This window comes from Festucalex cinctus, chromosome 1, assembly GCF_051991245.1.
Source record: "Festucalex cinctus isolate MCC-2025b chromosome 1, RoL_Fcin_1.0, whole genome shotgun sequence".
In the NCBI taxonomy this organism is placed as follows: Eukaryota; Metazoa; Chordata; class Actinopteri; order Syngnathiformes; family Syngnathidae; genus Festucalex; species Festucalex cinctus.
In genome coordinates this window covers 23384056-23405047 of record NC_135411.1, presented here as the reverse complement: position 1 = coordinate 23405047, position 20992 = coordinate 23384056, and the positions used below count along the sequence as shown (strand labels likewise).

At 39.2% G+C, this 20992-nt stretch overlaps 1 protein-coding gene across 2 annotated transcripts in view; it reads right to left on the bottom strand.

Annotated features, from left to right (window-relative positions):
• The window catches only part of LOC144020533 (integrin alpha-6-like), a 25679-nt gene extending 4687 nt beyond the window's left edge, over positions 1-20992 (bottom strand). For both annotated transcript variants that reach the window (XM_077524112.1, XM_077524121.1), the window contains exons 1-20: positions 19683-20992; positions 12652-12779; positions 12485-12564; positions 10850-11111; positions 10625-10756; positions 9169-9382; positions 8894-9087; positions 8196-8293; positions 7976-8103; positions 7820-7909; positions 6560-6621; positions 6310-6479; positions 5007-5147; positions 3648-3763; positions 3415-3571; positions 3259-3336; positions 3064-3143; positions 976-1053; positions 777-879; positions 529-699 (exon numbers count right to left, since the gene is read on the bottom strand). In XM_077524112.1, the coding sequence (XP_077380238.1) occupies positions 529-699; positions 777-879; positions 976-1053; positions 3064-3143; positions 3259-3336; positions 3415-3571; positions 3648-3763; positions 5007-5147; positions 6310-6479; positions 6560-6621; positions 7820-7909; positions 7976-8103; positions 8196-8293; positions 8894-9087; positions 9169-9382; positions 10625-10756; positions 10850-11111; positions 12485-12564; positions 12652-12779; positions 19683-19864 (2664 nt within the window). In that variant the 5' untranslated portion in view covers positions 19865-20992. The remainder of the gene's footprint in view (positions 1-528; positions 700-776; positions 880-975; positions 1054-3063; positions 3144-3258; positions 3337-3414; positions 3572-3647; positions 3764-5006; positions 5148-6309; positions 6480-6559; positions 6622-7819; positions 7910-7975; positions 8104-8195; positions 8294-8893; positions 9088-9168; positions 9383-10624; positions 10757-10849; positions 11112-12484; positions 12565-12651; positions 12780-19682) is intronic.

Sequence of the window (20992 nt, the reverse complement as noted above, 5' to 3'; positions counted from 1 at the left end):
AATAAAAAAACGCAAAAATACAAGCGAGATTAGATCAATGTTCACAAAATGGAGCCATGGGACATATTTTACAACAGAAAATGTTCAGAGTAAAATACCAAATAAAAACGTACTGTTTAGAGGAGTACAATGAAAACAGAATGGGCCCCAAAATGGAACCCTGTGGAACACCACACGACTCACATGTCCTGCCTGCCAAGTAGGATCTAAACCACTCTAGAGGGCTTCAACTAATGCCCACCTGGTGCTGCAAACGGCCCAACTGTGGTCCTTTACAGTAATTCCCATGATTCTGAGCCCTACCACAAATAGTAATAAACTGCCAACATCTGCAAAATATAATTTTAATTGCCTATAATAAGTTGTAAACATAACTATACGACAAATAATTAAATATCATTTTAATGCAAATTTAAAAATAAAAATGCAAATTCAAAAATACTTTTTTATTAGAGTAAAATTTTGGCCGCCACTGCTGAATTTGGCGGGAGTTTTTCACAGTGCAGGTCCCATTTAGTCCCCGCTGACCTTTTTGAGAGGATTGATCTCCGATTTCGGCGTACACTCGATGTGATCCACGCCCGTGGCGGTGACCTTCGTCAAGTAGAGCAGCCACTTGTTCTGATCCGTGGTCTTGGGCCAGTCGATGTGCAGGGTGGCAGTGCCGACGTCCGCCATGCGCCTGCCAATGTTGATGATCTGAAACGGACAGGATTATGTGAACCAGGAAGAAGAAGTCACACGATGGCGGATGTGGGACCGTCTTGTGTACTCACTCTGATCTGATGTGTGAGAGGACTTCCGATGTCACGTTCCGTCTTCATGGAATTCGGATCTTTGGCCTTTCCTGAGAATTGCACCTGTGAGGGCTGAGCTTGCCTGAGGAAAAAAAAAAAAGAAGAGATTTTGCCTTCAATTCTGTCCAGGTACACGTTTAAAAAAATATATACAAATGTTGTGAACATGTTTAGTTACCCCAAAATAGACAGCTGCAACATGATGGCCACGTTTGCCTTCGCTTTAACAGCAGCTAGTGTCGGCTGCTCGCTGGTTCTGCATAGGATCAAAAGCACCAATCAACATCATGATAGAGTATAACAATATACAGTGTTCCCTCGTTTATTGCGGGTGTTTCGTTCCAAAATCTACCCACGATAATGGAAATCTGTGTTAATTAAAAAATAAAAATAAAAATCTGTTATTTATACTTATTCATTTATTATATGTTTTTTTGTTTTGGTATGATTTTTACTTTATTATAAATGCTTTTTCAATTATAATATATGTTCTTTTTTCATTAAAAGTATTTTTTTTTTTTTATTACAGGATAAATATGGCACTTTACTGTACTGTATTTAATTTAATTTGATTTATTTAATTCAATCTCCGGTGTAATAACCTTAATTATTGATTGATTGAAATGTTATTTTTTATTTTATTATTATTATTATTATTATTATTATTATTATTATTAATTCAATCTCCGGTGTAATAACCTTATTTATTGATTGATTGAATTTTTATTTTTTCATTTTATTACCTGTTCTTATTGCTGCTGGAAATGTAAATTTCCCAGAGGGAGCCATCCCAAAGGGATCAATAAGGTCAAGTCTAAGTCTAAGTATACAACACAGTATATATATATTTTTTCATTTATTATATGTTTTTTTGTTTTGGTAGGATTTTTAGTTTATTATGAATGCTTTTTCATTCATCATTTATGTTTTTTTTTTAAATTTACAGTCATTTTTTTCATTAAAAGTACGTGTTTTTAAATTACTTGTTATACAGTCAAGTCAAGTCAAGTCAAGTCATCTTTATTTATATAGCGCTTTTAAACAGCACTGTATATATTTTCTATCTCCGTAATACAATGCCGTGCAGCGACGGGACAGACACCGTTGGAAAGATCTCGTCAAGGCGAATCCGCAGATGGCCGTATGTCCTCGGTCGGGCGTAGGGTTCGAGAGATATGGCCGCGTAAAGACCAAAAAATAAACGAACCGAAAAGCATGTAAAAAATAAAATAAAATACAAAATTCCGCTGTAAAAAATCAGTGAAACAGCGAGGCCGTGAAAGATGAACCCGCAATAAATGAGGGAATATTGTATATTATTTGGTGCACTTGCACCATCTGGTAGGATTCAATACAGTAGGTCATTTGTTTACTGTGTGAAGTATGACATGGTTTATTAATAAAACACTCTAGAGCAATAGCAAATTCATAATTACAGTCAATATTTGTGTGAAAATGAACTTCACACTCTTAAGTGGACCCTTGATTATTTTCACTAGGGGTGTTAAAAAAAATCGATTCAGCAATATATCGCGATATTACATCGCACAATTCCCGAATCCATTTTTGATGGAAAAATATTCACCAAAACGTCTTCGGCTTCACACCTTAAGCATGAAAAAAATATATTAATGGAACATTAAGCCTTAATATTTTATTTCAATGCTGTTCAAACATGAAAAGATTACAACCTGTATAAGGCTGAAGTTTCAGATCAATAAATAATACATTTTCATACAAATCTTACACTGTACAAGTTTACTGATTAGTATTTTCTAAATTTGAATAAAAAAATCGCAACAATCGACTTATAAATTTGTATCGGGATTAATCGGTATCAAATCGAATTGTGACCTGTGAATCGTGATATGAATCGAATCGTCAGGTACTAGGCAATTCACACCCCTAATTTTCACATTAAAAAAAAAAAATCAACTGTAGTTTTAAGTTACTGTATAATATCACCAGTCACCACATGAAGGCAGAGCTGCTTTGGATTTCAGATATTGTTGTTGAATTCCAACTTTTTACAAAATTACAAATTCCACAAATGCAAGAATGCCATGTCATGTTTAGACTACTGGAGGCACATGTAACATATTCCTGTAAATTAAATTTTTGGGTTGACTTCCCTTTAATTTGAGAAAATATAGTCGTCAAAACTGAAGCAGATACCATTTTTGGCCAATGTTGAAATCTCTGTGACGGACGTGATGGTAAAATGACTTCATGTGAAAGTGCAGCAAATGTGGTCAGGTAAACTTACGTGTCAGGTTGAAGATCAATCTCTAATTGTGTGGTGTTTAGCGAGATGCCTGCTGTTCCCAGAATAATGTAAAAGGTTGTCTATAAACGCAAAGACACAAACGGTAGTTTAATTAAAGAAGAATGCTGAAAGTTGCTTCGCAGAATCCATTTCAGCACTTGGCTGCTCGATGTAGCAAGACAACAACAACCTCACCTCGGAGTCCCGTTTGAAGGGGTTTCCAAGTTCGCAGGTAGCCTGGGAGCCGTTCTTATTGGCCGTGCAAGTTACAACCTGGAATCAGAGTCTTTCGGTCACTTCCACAAAGAATGATATAAGCGTGTTTGCGTGTGTGGTGGTGGGCAATCATACATTGGGTGGGCCGCGGAAAGTGGAGTAGGTGACGGCACGTGGGAAGGTCGCGACCACTGACGCCTCGTGTGCATCATCCCCGTTCTTATTGGTCACCTTGACCTCCAAGGCGATGTCCTTCTGCTTGCTAAGCGAGATCACTGGCACGCCGTTATCCCTAAACACAACGAAGGTTTCAAACATGGAGAAGCACAAGAAAAACAAGATGTTTTGTGTTGTTGTTTTTTTCTTACAATGGTAACGGTTTGAAGGTGTCATCATCAGTTGTCATGTAGCCATAACGATGCGCCACCTTTAAGTTACTGCGGCAAATATTGTCACTGCCACAACCCTCTTTCAAAAACTGAACCTACGAAGATATGAACACACAGATGACACGATGAACGTACATGCAAACAAACTTTCCCGCACACAAACTTTTGCAAGCAGAATCCTGGAGGCCGAGTGTGAACTTGCGAGCCAATCGGAGAGCTGACTGGTGACCCCGACGTGATTCCAGTTATAAGAAGGCAGAATAGAATAGAGGATGTAAAAGAGGTCCAAAGCGGATATAAAAGAGGCAAGGGTCCCGTAGTGGTCAGCTCTGGAATGCTAATTGACTCGCTAGTTTGCTATGGAAGACCAAAACTGCCAAAATTAAAAATAAATGAATGACTAAGTAAATAAATATATGAATAAAAGTGAAAATCAGAGTTGCTCTACAACAAGTCGTGGCGACAGTGGACAAGATTGTCATCCATTGCTGGAGCTCTCCATGCAAGCCGGCAAGACTTCCTTGTTCACCGACACGCTTAGGACCGCCCCCTCATTTGAATAACATTTTGACCTGACAGAGCGTCTGCAGCATGAAATAAACAAATGTGAGAGCACAGCCTTTTTATTAATTGATTGATATTTAATTTTATATATATATATATATATATATATATATATATATATATATATATATATATATATATATATATATATATATATATATATATATATATTTCAACATGTATTTTTATATTTATTTTTCCTTTTTGAATATTGTTTATTTTTGTAATTATTTTTACTTCTATTTATTTATTTAGGAATATATAGATATTTTTTGTTTTTATCTCCATTTATATTACGTTTTTAAATTTAATTTTAAATTGTATTTTTTATATCTATTTTTATTTTCACGTTTATTCATATATGTATTTATTTAGACATTTTTAATTTGGCATTTTGGTCCTCCATAGTTTGCGCTCATCTAACGGTATTACATCTTTTTGATTCTTCATTGATTCTGGGGCCACTGGGAAGAATAGATTCACATGGCAACACATAGAGGCAGAAATCTGATTGGACAAAAAAAAAGAAAAAAAGATCCACAAACATGTAATAGAAGTGCAGCCAAGACAAAGGCTACGAAAGGAAAAGAATAGACTGTTGGGAATACATTAATACAATTTTATGGAACAAATATTAGATTTTAGTTTGTAAATGTAGCTCAGTTCTTCTGATAGTCCACCACTGAGTTGTGACCATGCAGTCAAAGAATGAGTATATTCTCAGGATCCCCCCCTGTATTATACCCACAAAGAAAACAAATACGTCTTCCATACCTCTCCACGAGTTGTTTCTTCGTCTTTAGCGTCGAGGACGGGCGGCATTTCGGAAGAACTCTGCCTACGTTTGCGTTTGCTATTCTGGATCTGCACATCCACATCGATGGGTACCCCTCGAAGTTTGTCACGAATATTGTCCTGTGGGATTACATAGGATTATGGTCACATGCATTACATACATGGGGAGAAAAAAAAAGTGCCGGTTTGTTTACCCAGCCCATTTGCTGGGTTATTTGTTACTTGTACCCAAGTTTGGGTTGATTATTTTGACGAAGCAGATTGGGTTGAAATTTGGATGGGCTGAAGATCTGAAGATCGCTCAGTGGGTAACACCACTGCTTTTGTAAGCATGATTGGGGTAAACCATTTCTTGGTAAATTTAACTCATCAATACGGGTAGTTTTTTACGGAAGAGGATTCGGGCCAGTGAAGTGGGGGGGGGGGGGGGGGGGGGATTGGCAGGATCCTCTATTTATTCTCAGAATTCTGACTTTAAAGTGAGAATTCTGACTTTAATCTCAGAACTTTCCCCTACAATTCATAGCTGTACATCACAAAGTCAGAATTCTCCCTTTAAAGTCAGTATACTGAGATTAAAGTCACAATTCTCACTCAGAAACAATATGCGCAACGTTCGTTATCTCATTGAAAATTCTGAGATTAAAGTCAGAAACTTTTCTGTGATTAAAGTCAGGATTCTGAGATTAAAATCAGCATTCTCTTTTAAATCAGAATTCTGACTATTTTTTCTCAGAATTCTGACTTTAATCTCAGGATTCTCTTTAAGGTGAGAATTCTCACTTTATTCTCAGAATTCTGATGTTAAAGTTAGAATTGTGACTTTAATCTCAGTATTCTGACTTTAAAGTGAGAATTCTGACTGTGATGTAGAGCTATGAATTGTTGTCAGGAATTCTGAGATTAAGTCAGAATTCTCACTTTAAAGTCAGAATTATGCGATTAAAGAGAGGATTCTTGCTTGAAAGTCAGAATTCTGAGATTAAAGTCACAATTCTCACTTTAAAGTCAGAATTCTGAGAATAAAGTGAGAATCCTGCCAACCTTTTTATTCACGCTCTTCACTTGCCCCAATCCTCTTACGTCGTTTTGACATCTTCCTGGATCAAAAAAATGTTGGGCCAAATCCTCAACACGATGTGCTGGGTATAAATAATCCAGCATTAGCTTGGTCCCTTTTGGACGCAGCACCGGGTTAGCTACCACACCCATTTGGGTTACTTTTATCCCATCACTTTTACAACTCGCTGTCATTCAGTTCCTGTGAAGGACGGGTATGGACCTGTATGGCCAGCTGGCGTGTGATGCACTGTTTCCTTCCTTTGGTGTCCAAGACGATGGTCCCTTTGGATTCGTAGTCGCTGTCAGAGGCCAACTGCTGAGTAAAGGAGGCCCTGGGGATTAGATTCTTCTTTCTTTGGTCAGCGTCGACCGACAGGGTGTAGGCAACCGCTAAAAAGGGACGCAAGAGTCCGTTTTGGTGTACAAACAGAGGGAAAGTGCTTCTTAAAGGGAAAGCTGATTGATCTCACTCAGTCTCGGGGAGTAGTTCTTGGGGTTGGCAGTGTAGGTGAAGCAAGCTTGAATGTTCATGCTGAGGGAGGAACACAATCAGAAATGATGCACAAAGCAATTCAACATGTTTTCATTCAGTCAGTCAGAAAGGCACATTACATGAAAACTACTTGAGCAACTTCTGTGGAACTTTGTAAGTTTTGGTAGGTGAGAGAGTCGAGTTACATGATTTGACTCGAATCATACTTCAGTCGCCTATTTTGGGACTGGGATTTAGGGTTTGCTTTGGTAAGATTGATGAAAGACTGCTTGACTTGGATTTATTCATGAGACTTGACAAATCTTGCTTGTTAACATTTGAAAATCAACATTTTTAAATCTGGCAACCCACCAGGATGCTGTAATGGAGACTGCAGAAGCCAATTTAATCGATGACAGCATAATAATAACGTTGCAATTTTCTAGCCTATTAAACTAGCAATTAATGATGGACAAATGAAGCTTCATGAAGCACCGATATTTTTTGATTCCTCTAGATGGCACTGTAGGTTTAAAGATGCCATGCGAATTTAATCATTTTCCATTGCACTTGTCTTTGGAACCAAAGTGCACCATCTAGAGGAGTAAAAAATATCACTAGTGCTTTATGAGGCTTCATGAAGCTTCATTTCCACATCACTAAATTAGGGAACATGATTTTGGGGTGGTAGTGTGTTCATGTTTGAAGAGCACAACATTATGTGATAGCAATGTAAGGTATAATAACAACTTGAACAATTTGGTGTTTGTCAACTCAAGCAACATGTTGATGGACATGATGGACAAATGAAGCTTCATGAAGCACCGATATTTTTTGATTCCTCTAGATGGCACTGTAGGTTTAAAGATGCTGTGCGAATGTCATCATTTTCCATTGCACTTGTCTTTGGAACCAAAGTGCACCATCTAGAGGAGTAAGAAATATCACTAGTGCTTTATGAGGCTTCATGAAGCTTCATTTCCAGCAAACATGATTTTGGGGTGGTAGTGTGTTCATGTTAGAAGAGCACAACGTTATGTGATAGCAATATAAGGTATAATAGCAACTTGAACAATTTGGTGTTTGTCAACTCAAGCAACATGTTTTTTTTTTCTTTCTGAAATGGAGTCATTTTGGCAATACGAGCATTCTGTTCAACAGAAACAATATGCGCAACGTTCGTCATCTGTAAACCAAACTATGGCTCTTTGGTCAGAGTTGAAGTTTGCGCTCTTGCTTCATGTACGAGCCCACGTACCAGAACTTGTCCCCACAGTTCTTCTTGGTCAGGTCGATTTCCTTTGGTGTGAAAGTGACTTCCTTCTTGATGGCGATGACTGGACGGGCTCTGAAAAGACAGGATGAACGTCTTTCTAGGCAGGAGGTGAGATTCACAACAGAGCAGAGCATTCACCTGTACATGAAGACGGCGTCAGAGAGGGATCCAATAGCCAGGTCGGGGTAGGAGTTCTTGTCCAGATCCATGTTACCCGCTAAAGAGTAGCCAAACATCATCACGTTTGAAGGCTTGCCAGACAAAACCTACAGCGAAAATGTCGTGAACATTTGTCAAAAGTGTCGGATCATGACATTTTCTCAACATTACGCTAGGCCAAGAGGTTTTCTTTGTGCACCTGTGCTGCTTTCTTGGATTTGAGTCCTGTGTCTGATCCATGGTAGATGTAAACATTTCCTGAATTGTCGTCATCGTAAGGGGCTCCAACTGCAAAGTCTATTACAGTGAAGAAGAATCATGACTTTAAATGAGGGGTTCTCAAACATTTGGTTGTTTTTTAAGGACCCCCTCATGATTTTAATGGTATTTAAATACAGAGATGGGCCCTTTTGTTGACAGATATTTTTGATGAGTGCTCTATGACGCGAAGCCTTGAAAAAAAAAATACACAGACTGATAAGGACTGTCTGTACTGATCCGGACGAAAACCTGCTTCAGTCGGTTCTCAGTCCGTGTATTTTTTTTTCCAGGCTTCGCATCATAAAGCAATTGCTGAAGATGTGAACGACAGAGCCGACAGAGAGACAGAAGTGTCCACCTCTGGTGAAATATAACTACAGTGTATAGCCCGAAACTGCATAGCAATTAACATATTGCCTATTTTGAGAGAAATTTTACAATAACATATTCAGATTTTGTTTTTAGAGAAAGTTACAGTGGGTTGAGCATAAACATTGTAAACAGACAATATTAAAAAAAAAATACTCACAAACATATATTCTTTATCCTCTGCAAAAATCATCAGATTTTTTTTTTTCCAGTTTCATAACCCTGAACCAGATATTCCCCCCAAAATTTTTGGAACAGAAGCCTCACCATGGAAACCATCCTGGTTGATGTCTCCCAGATTTTCCACAGCCAGGCCAAACATAGAATCCTCCGGTCCATCGATTCTGGTGGGGTTGACCTTGTCCCATTTCCCGGCTTTGTTTACAAAGACGTACGTGGCACCTCCAATTTCGCCATCCTTCTCAAAGTACTGAGGCGCTCCCACCACAATGTCATCCCAGCTACCAAACAACATCATCAGCATCTAATATACTACTCATATCTTCAAACACTGCTAATGCTGCAAAGAAACTTTCACTCACCCGTCCCCATTGAGATCCAGCACGGCCAGGTCATAACCAAAAGATGAAGCCAGCCCCTCCCCTTCCAGTGTGTACTCTTGCAGCAAGATGTTCTTCGTATTGGGGCCTTTCTTGAGCATCACCACCGCGCCACTGTGGTTGGCCCTGGGAGCACCCGCCAGCACCGTCAGCTGGCCTTTCTTGGTCATACTTTTGCTTGAGTCCAAAGCAAAACCTGTGACCAGGAGACGAAGGTCTGTGAGTAGAGCTGTTAAAATTAATTGATCGACAAGTAATCAATTATCAAATTAACTCATTCACTCCCAGCCATATTCACTGAAGCAACCCCCTTCGCTCATGACTGTTTTACTGGATTTTGACTGATTTTGCAAGGCCCAGAGAATATTGCGTTCTATTGCTATAAAAACATGGAACCTACCAAAAGAAATATTAAGAGTCTCTTCTTTCATCAGGAAAAAAAAAGTACATTTCGATAGCTAGGTTTCATCATTACTCACAAATCTGTTTAAAGCCGTGTGGAAAACAGGTTGTTGCAACATGGCTTTGGTTGATCTCTTATACTCTGCTGCCTCCTTCTGACCCTTTTTGTAATAACTACCTTTGCTTCAACTGTTCTAAGCAGTTCAGAGGCTGCATCAAAGCCTTCTGTATGCTCTAGCACAGTGGTGGCCAAGTTCCAGTTTTCCAGTGCCAGTTTTCCATGTTTCTCTCCACTAACACACCTGATTCATGATCAGGATCATTATCAGGCTTCTGCAAAGCTTGCTGAAGAGCTGATCACTAGATTCAGCTGCGCTGAGGGAGGAAGAAATGGAAAACAGGCTGGATAACGGCTCTCTAGGACCGTACTGCTCTAGCGTAAAAAACTAACAAACAAACAAACAAACAAACAAAAAACGCATAAATACGTTTTTGGGACCATGGCAACATTTAAAATAGAATATTTTTATACATTTGTGGGAGCAAATGAGTTCATCTACAACTATTTTAATAATCAACCAATTGTTTGGTGCCATTTTTTTTTTATTTAAAATTGTCCACATCCTTTGATTTCAGCATATCAACAGTAATTGGTCACTGATTTTTGTTGTCCTTCATGAAAAAAACTGATTATCTTCTGTGTTTAATCAAGGTAGGATATTTGCAAACATTTGTTTTTACTTTGGAAAACAATGACCGAACAGTAACAAATGACCGAACAGTAACAAAATACAACATCAATCCCCCTATTTTTTAATCACTATACGAAGTATGATAGAAAGACCAATCAATTGTTAATAAAAAGTAATCAGGAGGAAAAAGGTTTTTGTAATAATTGAATAATCGATAGATTAATCGATTCTAAAAAATATTTGATAGTTATAGCACTACTTGTGAGTACTTTGGTCATCTCTGTAAACACATGACACTGTGATGATTGTGCACGCAGAGCAGCTGTGACGAGTGAGCGCATTACCGAGGTAGCTGCTGGCAGGAGCAGGGACAAGGTCGGGGTTCTTCTCGTTTTCATCCCCTGCCTCAAAAGGCCCGTCGTCATAAATGTCCATATCGAGGAGAGTGTCATTCTTTTGTTCCAGACGGACCACACCTAGAGGAGAAGATGAGCGGGGAGTGGTGGAACAGTTTAAAAATGAAACAAAAATCCCAAACGGATCAAACCATGTGACATCTAATGGGCCACCTTTCCAGTTGTAAGCTCCAGGAGCCCCAAAGATGAAGTAGTGGTAGTCCTTGTCGAAAGTGGCTGAGAGGCCCTGCTGGCAGGAGCCGAACTTCTCGTGACCTCTCTGTCTGCCGTCACAGAAATGCCAGTTTCCTCCATCCTCGCTGGACAAAGGATCGATTTTCAAATCCTGACTCAGCACGTAGCAGCGGCCGATGATGTCGCGGTTTTCGATGGGGGTCCTCACGTTGGTCCTGCGCTGATATCGATGAGCGCAGGTCTGCATGGGCAAACCAAACACAATTTATGCATGTATTGTTTGCGGCCCTGTTATTCAAATTATTATATATATATTTTTTTTTACAGTTACTGTAATGCCCTCGCATGCGAGAAAAGAGAGCACGCTTGCCGTCTATTGGATGTTGAGAGAACAGTAAAAAACCATATCAACTCACACATAAGTTGGTGTCATACACACACTGGGTCATGTTACGTGCAGCCCTACCAGGCCCCGTCTCTTAAACTTAAGTTGCCCTCTTCTCGAATTTTGTTTCCCCACTTTAACTTTTTTACCGCCACAAACGTTTAATCACAATTAGTAAAATAACGATGTATGCCACCATAAACGTGAAATGACGTCAACTGTTTTTTTTTTTTTTTTTTTTTTAACAGTGCATCGTCAAAGTGCAGCGCTGCCTGGTCAGTGGGTTGTGGAACCAAAACACCCCACTAACTATGGCCAGAAGATGGCAGCCTTGTATCTCTTTTCAATGGGCTTCTGGTCTTAGAATGAAATATGACGGAATTGATTAAATCTGATTAAATAGAACATTTTCAAAGATAACATGAATGATCAAAGCCGTTGTCATATTAAACCGAATTCACAGAGTGTCACTAAACAAAAAATATTCATGTCAAAGTCACTGTTGTGGAGAAACTGTATCTTTTCACAAATGGCTTGTTTTCTCCTTATCTTTTCAATTTTCACTCAATGTCCCTCAAATTACATATTTTCAAATGAGCGGAAAGAATGGATTAAGGTAGAAACATACTTTCTTTTTAATGACAGAATGGAATGTGATCTTTCATTTGGTACCCATCTTGTATATGTAGTAAAAGCAGACAATATTCTGTTTGCCTTGAAAGATGAGTTAAAACGCTTGAAATCGGCTCGCACTGTAGGTTTTGTTTTTTGTTTTGTTTTGTTTTTTATTAATAATGTGTGTCAAATGTAAATATTAAATAAAGACAACCCAGGTAAAGCACAAATGCAGTTTTTAAACAGCAATTGTATTTATTAGGTTGCAAAAAAGAAATAAAATAAAATACAAAGCTATTTGGGCCTGAGTGGAAAAAGTGCTAATAACTAGTACCAGTACCTAATAACTGGTTAGGCCGCCTCCAGCAGCAACAACTCAAAGCAAGTGATTTCTATTACTAGTAATGAGTCTTTCACATCTCTATTGCGATATTTTGGCCCAATCCTCCTTGCAGAATTTCTTTCATTCAGCAACACTAAAGTGTACACAAGCATGAATGACCTTTATAAGGTCATGTCACTGGATTCACAAATACAATAATGTACAGTAAGTGTTTGAACTCCTTACAACTGTAACAGTAAAATGAAAGTGTCTGAAAATTTGGTCGTCTTACCACAATCTTGCCACCTGGCCCCTGACTGTTGACTCTCACTCCCATCCACTGGTTCTGTTTGCTTTCTCGAGTGGTGTCCTCTACACAATAGGCGAAGCCATTAGTGTGAAATGATTTCAAAAGATCAGAAGTAGATCATCTCCAGGCCACAGTCAGCAAAATCTCACCGTCGTCATCAAAATTAACTCGCACGCAGCTTCTAGAGGGTGAGCTCATGTCACAACTGTAGAGTCCCCCCGTCACTGTTGCCGTTTGACCGCTATAGCCTTTAGTTCTAGGGGCCCCGACCAGTAGCCTGGAACAGACACAAGAAAGAATTATAGAATATTATAATAAAATAAAAAAAAAATATATATAAAATAAAATACAAATAATATAAGAATATTAGAAAAAAAACACCATATGGGGCTCCATCAATTGCACACTGTTGCTGAGAAGCTTAAACTGTCATTTTCACTCTACTAGCGCTTCCTCTTGTGCATCACATTAGAACACATTCCAGTGTTTAACACAGCAACCAATTCAAGGACGCCTTCTATCTCTCTCTGCACACACACAGGACGTCTTTGTGGGTTGAAGATCGAGGCAAAGGCCACAAGCCGTTTAACTTATGAGCCAGGAAAGTGCTACTGATAAACAAGGGTGTCATCTTTTGTGCTTTTATGCTTTTGTGGCACATTTACATCCGCTGTCAATGGGTGCTGAGTTCCCGGTCAGGCATGATTCGTTTCACTATTTTGTACATTTTAACGTCATCCCACATTGATAAGAGAGAAGCGTGCTAAACTATTAATCAATTTGTAACAAGACTCTTGTAGACTCTTTGCTCTTCCTTCTCTTTGTGTCCTAATATGAGCTCTAACAGTAATTGGAAGCTAGTCCGTTAGCTTGGCTTTAATATTAACACATGTACACCACACAGCAGCTTGCTTCTCTCAATTCAATTCAAACAGGACAATGGAGCAGTCTCTGACTACCTAAATCGTTTCTCACTACAATAATATAATATTCTGGATCAGGACCAGCCCGAAGAGAGAGAGAGAGAGAGAGAGAGAGAGAGAGAGAGAGAGAGAGAGAGAGAGAGAGAGAGAGAGAGAGAGAGAGAGAGAGAGAGAGAGAGAGAGAACTAATTAAAGGTATTATATCACTGTATTTTAAGCCCTTCCACAGTTAACTATAGGCATATAATGATTAAATCTTACCTTTGATACTATGGCGATGTAGTTTTTTTTTTTTTTTGGGGGGGGGGTTTCAAATATTAGGTATTTTGCTGGCTATTTTTGTTAAGTAGAAGTGAAACGTATTGTGATAGAAAGAGGACCAGGCTCTCAATTTCTGTTCTAATTCAATCACGGTGGACAGACTTCCATTCAAAACTGAAAGTATAGAATCCAAATGATCTTGAAATAAGATTAATAGTGAACTAAAGAATTACTTTGTTGTAATGTGTCTTTAATAAGCAAAATAGCACACTATAATACTGTGCTTTATAAAAACAGAGTAGGGATAAAATGAAAAGAAAATGAATTCTTTTGGTATGCACCTTGGCCACCAAAGAATAATATATGCCATTCTTCGCAGAGGATAAAGAAGATATACATGTAATTATTGTTATTTTATCAGCCCAAATGCTTTGCTCTAATGTTTGTGGTGAAATATCTGTTGCTTGCAGAATTAAGCCTAATTTATGCCTCCACGTTTGCTCTCGCGTTGATGATCGCCGTAGGTCACATGATCGACGCGAGCCATGAATTTTAAGTGCCGCGTCGCTCGTGGCCGGCTGCGGTGCACACGTCACCAATCCTTGAACGCCGTAGATGGCGGGGCGTAGCTCGCTTCTGATTGGTCCGTTCGATGGCGTTTTTTCTTTTTTTCTCTCTCTCTCTCCCCGCCCCCCGCCCAGATAGTTTCCGTGAAGGCAACTGGCGGCGCAAATCGACTTCCTGCTCGGAGACCACGGCTGTGCATGTGGATACGTGCCTGGGACGAGAGGTGGAAAACAACAATAACTTTTAAAAAAAACACACAAAAAACTGTGTTCGCTAAGCGCATGGCTGTTGTGTTTTGGCGAGTTTACGGCCGACACCGGTGCAAATTGGCAATAATTAATTGCCACGGTGATGAACTTATTCTCCCCCCGGCTTTGTTTCGTGTTTCTGAATTAAATTGAACTTCCTGAATCCGTCATAAAATGCAGAGGAATCTCCACTCTGTGGCGTCCCAGCCATAGCGACAGCGGGACTTGGTGTGAAACTCCAGCAGACACCGATGTGTATTGCGCACAAGTCGGAAGGCAAACGCACGGGCAGAGCTCCGACGTGACGCCTCCACACGAGCCTCTCGCAGAAGCATACTGAGGCCTTCACAACACCGATGCTATCCATTAGACTGTCCATGGTGTTTTGCTTCGTTTGCTAGCATTGAGCTAAAACCGAAAGGCTCCAGCTCACCCATGAGTCTAATGAGGATAAGTGGTACAGAAAATGGATGGCTAGAGCATAGCACTGAAATTACCCGCCGCTTCACTGACAGTAGCCCAGCTGTTAATCTTATCATTGAACAGCAGAGGAGGAAGCGCCATTACGGTGGCTTTGTTTACAGGAAGAACAAAGAAAAATAGACAGTGCGTATGTGTGGGTGTGCGCTCTGGTGTGTAATAATTTACACACAAATGCCTACACGGACACACATTCCATGGTGCAGAATCACTGGGACACCAAGACCAAGAGCAACAGAGTGACCGTAACAGAGTCATCCCACTGAGAGAGGTGTAATTTATTTTTTTGTTTTTTTCGTTGTTTTTTTCACGGCAGTGCTTCCTTAGGCGCAGCCTGTTGCTTGGCAACATCTGGCGGCACCCTGTCAGAGAGAGAGAGAGAGAGGGAGAGAGAGAGAGAGAGAGAGAGAGAGAAAGAGAGAAGCGAGAATGAGGCCAAGGCAACCATACTGTATGCTGCCCAACCTCTATTTTTCCACAAAATGTCTGCCAGAAGCCCATCCCAGGTGTTCAAAAATTTGCTGCCCAAATGAATAAATCATTTATGTCAGAATTCTGTTCAGCTAAGGCAGTTTTTTTTTTTAAAAAGGTATTTGATGTTGGATAATCTTACACAACCTGAGGCAGAAGAAACTCCAAGGAACAAAAAGTTGACACTCCTCCTTGTTCGGTAGCAAATAACAAGGCCCCACAATCTCAGTGCATGCTTAGTTATACTTCAATGATATCAACAGAGTCGACACAAATTGTATGAAGATAATAAAATATAAAATAATGCCCAGTTTTGATTGATACTGTCAGAGAGGATCCGTTTAGCAGTACAGTAAGTCCACATTGCAGCCGACATGAACTCCCCTTTGAACTTGAGAAAACACAATGCGGTTTTTATGTCTATATTTCTTGTTACTGAATTTACATTAATTTATGTTATATTATAAATTCCTTCTTATTATTAGTATTATTTATTAAATGCATTACTGTTTGTCATAAATATTCAGAAGTTGCACATTCCTATTTTAGTTTTGTCTATTTGACATTTATGTTCTAAATAAAATAATAAATCAATTGTGTTTTCTTCACTGAGTATTTAATTTTTCTCAAGTAAATAATTGGAGGTCTGCTTTTTTTTCCCTTTACTTGAGTCATCTAATCTAAACTTATTCAAAGCACAATTACTTTACAGTTTTTTTTCCAATTGCTGAAACACAATTTTGCAAACTAGGCTCGTTTGAAGTTTGTGAACACAATTCACAAAACCACACACCCACATTGCAAAACCCCTCTCATATCCTCCAAAATGAAGCACTGCAACCAAAACTACATATCGCTTTGCCAAAATCAAACCTTTGTACCAAGTGGTACGCACGTCATTCATGTCACCAGATTTATGTCTCATCAACTACACTGTTGGACATAATGCACAGCACTGTCATCTTTAGTATGCTTTGCCATAATAATAATAATGTTCAAACTTTTTAACAATTTAAATTTCCTTTTTTTTTTTTTTTCACAAGTCAGTACAACATATGCACAGCAGATATGTTTACATTGAAGTGAACAAATATATATGTTCACAAAACAGTAAACAGAAAGAAAATTGCAGGAAAATATATCTCTATATCTCTTGAACGCACCAATCATGAACATCTTTCATGTTTGAGGTGGAAGTTGTCAGAGAAACAGTTTTATCAGAACAGGACATATTTTCAACAAAATTGGGAGCTTTTCCTTGCCTGGGATAATGACCCATTAGCTTCCTCTTTCTTCTTCTTTTGGTATTTTGCTATCCATCCATCCATCCATCTATCTATTCATCCATCCATCCATCCATCCATCCATCCATCCATCCATCCATCCATCCATCCATCCATCCATCCCAAAAAATTAGGCAACCTCTCGCATCGCATCATCTGACGCAAAAATGGCATCTCGTCTCCATGTTTTATTTTACATACAGACAAGCGTTTATCAGAGAAAATATGTGTTCATATGGTGATGCAGGAGTGGGTGTTATTCTATTGTGTACATGCCAGGCAGCTAAGTGGTGCTGCAATGTAACGGTGCCATGTCCATGCGCTGCACATGATCAGAATCTCCCTTCATCTTTGATCTGCATTCTGCGTCAATGATCTACGCTGTGAAAATGACGGAATATTGTTGCTCTGTACTAAGTTGTGACATGACAAAAATTTTTTTAATTCCATTCCATTATTAAGCTACAGGGGTTTTGAGCGGGTCTAAATAATCGAACGCCGGTTAGGGAGGTTTTATACTACAAATGAACCACAGCAATAAACACTTAATTTGTGTTAAATCAACACCTTTCTAGTGACTGCTCTTGTACTGGCGCTCGATTGCGCAAGTGTACCTAATAATGTGTCCATCGACTGTACACTCTCACACTCATTGGTCAAACTTCCGCTAAGCTTTTATACCCTCACTTTCATTTAGAGGCAGGAAGCTCTGTCTGCCAATGATGACTCACGCCTACTCACACACGTATGTACAGGTACACAACCATAGCAAGCTCCTCCTGCCCTCACCTGCAGGTACACGCACAACACATTGCTGTAGGGCGTGAAGAATCAAATATGATATGACTAAATACTTGCTGCACACGTGGCTGGGAGAGGATTGTGACTCAAGCGTGAAGGAGTGGGGGGCACAAATGAACATCAAAGCACACTCACACTAATTTTACCATATAATATTTGTAAACCAATAAAGTCACATATTCACTTCTGAAACGAGCTCATTCCAGCTCTGTGATGATCTTACAAAACAAACGTAGCTTGTGCAAGCATGCACACACATATCCAAATTTGTAATCTGATGTTCCACATCCCGGCACGGTGGATGACTGGTTAGCATGTTTTCTTGACCGCTTATTCCTTATTCAGGGCACACATAGAGACAAACAACCATCCACACTCACGCGCACACCTAGGGACAATTCAGAGCACCCAATTAACCTGCCATGCATGTCTTTGGAATGTGGGAGGAGACCGGAGTACCCGGAGAAGACCCACGCGGGCACGGGGAGAACATGCAAACTCCACCCAAGAAGGTCGGAGCCTGGACTCAAACCCGAGTCCTCAGAACTGGGAGGCGGACGTGCTAACCAGTCACCCACCGCGCCGCCCAGTGTTAAATCCATAAGGAACATAAACAAAGTATACCAGTATGCAGTATTTAGTAGAAGAAGAAGAAGAAGAAGAAGAAGAAGAAGAAGAAGGTTATCTTGACTTGAATTATCAGATCAGTAATTAGTTAGTGGTAAATGGACTCCCTGGAGTGGAAAGTGAAAGAATGAATCCCTAAATGCAATCCAATTTATTTACACATCAGTTCAACATGCATTATTTTTAAGAAATGGTTGGTTATCAGCATTCTTTAAGCTAAACATATGTTTTGATTTTTTATTTAAAATAATTTTTACTTGAATCATCGCTCCAGCGCACCGAAGAGGAGTGAGGATAAGTGGTACAGAGACCATAAGAACATCTATTCCCCTATATTAAAGATCGGTGTTAAGTGTACATAATGTTACAGTGTCTTAAAATAATTTAAATGATACTTTTAAGGAATAAAACCTCATTTTTGATGAGCACTTAGGCCAACTGCACGACCGTATTTTATTCAAGCCTTGGATTTTTTGAGGTTGTACTTGGTCTAAAAATTTTTAGAACCACTCTTTTAACCTCACCTTCATTCAAAGCACGACGTATTCCTCAAACTAATTCTAAAATTAAAAACCCGTTTTTGTGTTGTTTTTATGAGATAAAGCTCTTTAAGATGAGATACAAAGTATAACATTTCTTTGCAAGATAAGAGTAGCGAAAGATAGAGAAAAAGCTCAAAAGCAACTTTTAAAGGCTACTTTATGCAGCTTTGATTCACATTCCACCATTGTCAGTGCACAATCCTTCCATAATAGGATCCGCTGTCATTCCAGAGTAAAATATGGACAGCTATTTTCACAACAACCCTTGGCTTTTTGATTCATGTTGTAAAATGTAATATCTCTTGTGTATTATTACACATTTTAAGCACGTTTGTTATATTTTCGTCTTGATTATAATAATTAAAATGTTTATTTTGTATTAACTACACTTTGCTGCACTTACGTAGATTTTTCATGTATCTATAGTTTACTTAAGTGTTTGTTTTTCTGATAACTTTTTACTTTTACTCCTTTAAAAACAGACGTGGGGGGAATGTGACCCATGGTGTATTAACGAAGAAAAAGAAAAACATTCTCAATACTTGTACTGTACTTTCATTATATTTCCATTTTGTTATGTGCATTCAGATTCTGCTTGGGAAAGTTAGGAGGAATCCTTAAGGAGTCTTGATCACACAGATATCTCTACATTAGAGTTTAAGTTCTTTTACCACCTTTGTTTAAAACCCTGTGAGTCTAAAAATGAAGTCCTCAAAATGTTTTGTTCGCTATCACCTGTGGGCCAACGTGACGTGAACGCGCACGCAAACATGGACGCGCCCAACGGCTCACTAATAATTAAACTTTAACAGAAAAGGCAAGACTTCTTAAACATTAACAAAGGTTGAAAAGTGAAGGACGCAGACTCATTGGTGTAGAAAAGGAGCTATCTATACCTGAGCCCAAATGATGACGTAGAGTTTTAGCGCATATCACATACCTTAAACGCAAAATATGAGAATAAAAGTTGCTCTCACATTCGTTTATCCTGTGGGTAAAGCTGCCGGTGCATGGCAAGGGAGAATCCGAAGAGGCTTTTTGGATCTCCGTCCTTGCGCAGGACGTCCTCGGTGTCCAGGTTGAAGGCTGAAGACAGCCGACCGCATCCCAGCAGGAAGGCGAGCAGCAGCCGCAGTCCACCTGACGTGATCCCCTCCATGACACTCGTGCGGATTCAATGGAAAAGTTGTGTAAAATGTGAATCCTCGCTGCACGAGCGCACTGACACTGTGAGAATCTAAGGAGGGGCTGCGCGGTGTCCACTTTTCACTTGGGGTTGCCCCTCCCTCGACTAGACTGACACACGCACACACACGCACGCACAAAACCTACTATCATCTCACGCAGCCTGGAATCCAAGGATTGGGAAATTTAACATAGGCATTTAAATGTGCAACTTTGCAACAAGTCCTAATAGAGTCATAGGAAACCTAAATAGTTCGTAGGTGTGAACATTCTGGAGAGGTAGGTACAATCTGACACTTTTGAAAGAAAAAAAAAAAGGTTGCGCTATTGATTCAACTACTTTCCTTAAAGCAGGGGTGTCAAACATAAGGCCCGGGGGCCGGATCAGGCCCGCAATGGGGTTTAATCCGGCCCGCGAGATGGTTTTGTAAAGTTTAAAAAAAAAAAAAAAAAAAAAAAAGACTGTCGGCCCAATTAATCAGCCGGCTACAATCAAAGCTTATAAATTCATAATTACACAAGTAAGGCTCAGTTGAGCAATGCATCTTGTACATGGAATTGCTCTGAATGTCGTTATTTTAAACACAATTTAAAGTTAGTTTGTTTAAAAAATAAAAACATGAATCAAACACAAACATGCTGAATAAGACACATTCAACTACACATATGACAAGGATTAACGTCCTTATAACTTCATTAACGGCACCCGGCACACAATCAGAGAACAATATACAGGTTTATGCAAAAAAAATTTAGGACAATATTTGTACAGATGCGCCCCACAATTTACGGCTGGCCCACAAATAGCGAAAATCTGCATGTAATTGACGGCAATGTTTTACAAATTATTTTACAATTTTACCGATCCGGCCCAATTACAAATATATTTTCCTCCATGTGGCCCCTGAGCTAATATGAGTTTGACACCCCTGCCTTAAAGTGTATACGAAGAGGATACCTGCAAAATAATAACAACACCTCAACAAACAAAACCCCTTCCTTATTGGTACACAAATAGTAGAACACCATAATATCATTAATAATAATCAGGTGAAACTGTAAAAGTACTGATTCAACTTTAAAAACAAAACAAAACAAAAAA